Source organism: Bison bison, unplaced genomic scaffold (genome assembly GCF_000754665.1).
Source record: "Bison bison bison isolate TAMUID 2011002044 unplaced genomic scaffold, Bison_UMD1.0 scf7180017863885, whole genome shotgun sequence".
NCBI lineage: Eukaryota > Metazoa > Chordata > Mammalia > Artiodactyla > Bovidae > Bison > Bison bison.
In genome coordinates this window covers 827752-829322 of record NW_011494457.1, presented here as the reverse complement: position 1 = coordinate 829322, position 1571 = coordinate 827752, and the positions used below count along the sequence as shown (strand labels likewise).

The 1571-nt window shown below is 66.3% G+C and overlaps 1 protein-coding gene across 1 annotated transcript in view; it reads left to right on the top strand.

Moving 5' to 3' along the window:
- MKL1 (megakaryoblastic leukemia (translocation) 1) overlaps positions 1 to 1571 on the top strand; it is a 64594-nt gene that overhangs the window by 56287 nt on the left and 6736 nt on the right. Inside the window, 2 exon segments of the mRNA XM_010833754.1 lie at positions 891 to 1482; positions 1485 to 1567. Coding sequence (XP_010832056.1) covers positions 891 to 1482; positions 1485 to 1567 — 675 coding nt within the window.

Here is a 1571-nt window from a genome sequence, read left to right as displayed (position 1 = left end):
GGCTCTGCCCATCATGGTCGTTGTCATTAAAGATGCCAGCTGGTGTTCATCCCGGGCGTGGGCTCACCGAGCACTTGTGTGCCTCTGATTTCCCAGCCTCCCATGCAGTGTGAGGAACGGGGGTGTCACCCTGGATTCAGGGTGAGCAGGCCGAGGCCTGGGGGAGGGGGTGGACAGGCTTGCCCGAGGTCACAGGCCCAGGTGGTGGTCGAGCCAGGGCTCAGGTCAGGGCTCCTCTGCAGCACTGCCCTTTCCTCATGGCTCCTGACATCTCGCTGAACCTGCTCTGTGAGTGCTGCATCCACCTAGGAGAGAGCGGCCGCACTTGGGGCACTGACCCCACTGTGTCCTGGGCCTTGGGGGTGGGAGATGCCCAGGCCTGGCCTGTGCTCTCTGCCTTGGTCAGAAGGGGGATGGATCACATTCTCCCTTGAAAGTTTGTGCCCTGGACTAGCCTGCTCCCTCCTAGTCATGACCCGGGTCCCAGCAAGACACAGCCCTTGGGCGGGGACCTGAACATGGGCCTCGGTGTCCTCGAGACCCGGCCCTCACTCCTAGCTCTGCCCACCATGACATCACCAGTATGACCCCCAGGGAGTCATTTCACCGTCCTGAGCTCAACTTTCTCATCTGTAAGATGCAGTGAGTTCACTCAAGTGTTGGTTGAGCACAGGCTGGGGCTGGAGACAACTGAGGACATGTCCTGCCCAGCCGAGGGGCGAGGACAGGGAGGAGGGGCAGCAGAAGCAGGCCTCTTTCTCCAGGGTGTGGGAGGGCTGGGGCTTGGTGTGTCTGAAGTGGCCAGTGGGGCCCAGACAGACGAGGCCCAGTGGTTGGAAGCTGGTCTTGCTCCCCGCCCCCCGGCAGCCCTGACTCCCGTGCCCTTGCAGGTGGCAGAGCTGAAGCAGGAGCTGAAGTTGCGGTCACTGCCCGTCTCAGGCACCAAGACAGACCTGATTGAACGCCTGCGTGCCTACCAGGAGCAGGTCACCCCTGCCAGCCCCGGAGCGCCCAAGGCCCCCGCCACCTCCCTCCTGCCCAAGGCGGGCGAGGTGGTGGTCGCCTTCCCCACCGCCCGGCTCAGCACAGGGCCCGCCCTGGTGGCAGCGGGCCTGGCCCCGGCCGAGGTGGTGGTGGCCACGGTGACCAGCAACGGTGTGGTGAAGTTCGGCAGCACGGGCTCCACGCCGCCTGTGTCTCCCACCCCCTCAGAGCGGTCGCTGCTCAGCACAGGCGACGAGAACTCCACACCGGGGGACAGCTTTGGCGAGATGGTGACGTCCCCAGTGACCCAGCTCACGCTGCAGGCCTCGCCGCTGCAGGTCCTTGTGAAGGAGGAGGGCCCCCGCCCCGGGGCCTGCTGCCGGAGCCCGGGGGCGCGGGCCGAGCTGGAGGGCCGGGATAAGGACCAGATGCTGCAGGAAAAGGACAAGCAGATAGAGGAGCTGACGCGCATGCTCCGGCAGAAGCAGCAGCTGGTGGAGTGGCCCAGGGCGAGCTGGAGCAGGAGAAGCGGGCCCAGCAGCCTACCCCGACCCCGGCCCCCGCCCCGCTCGCCCTGGGCCCCGCGG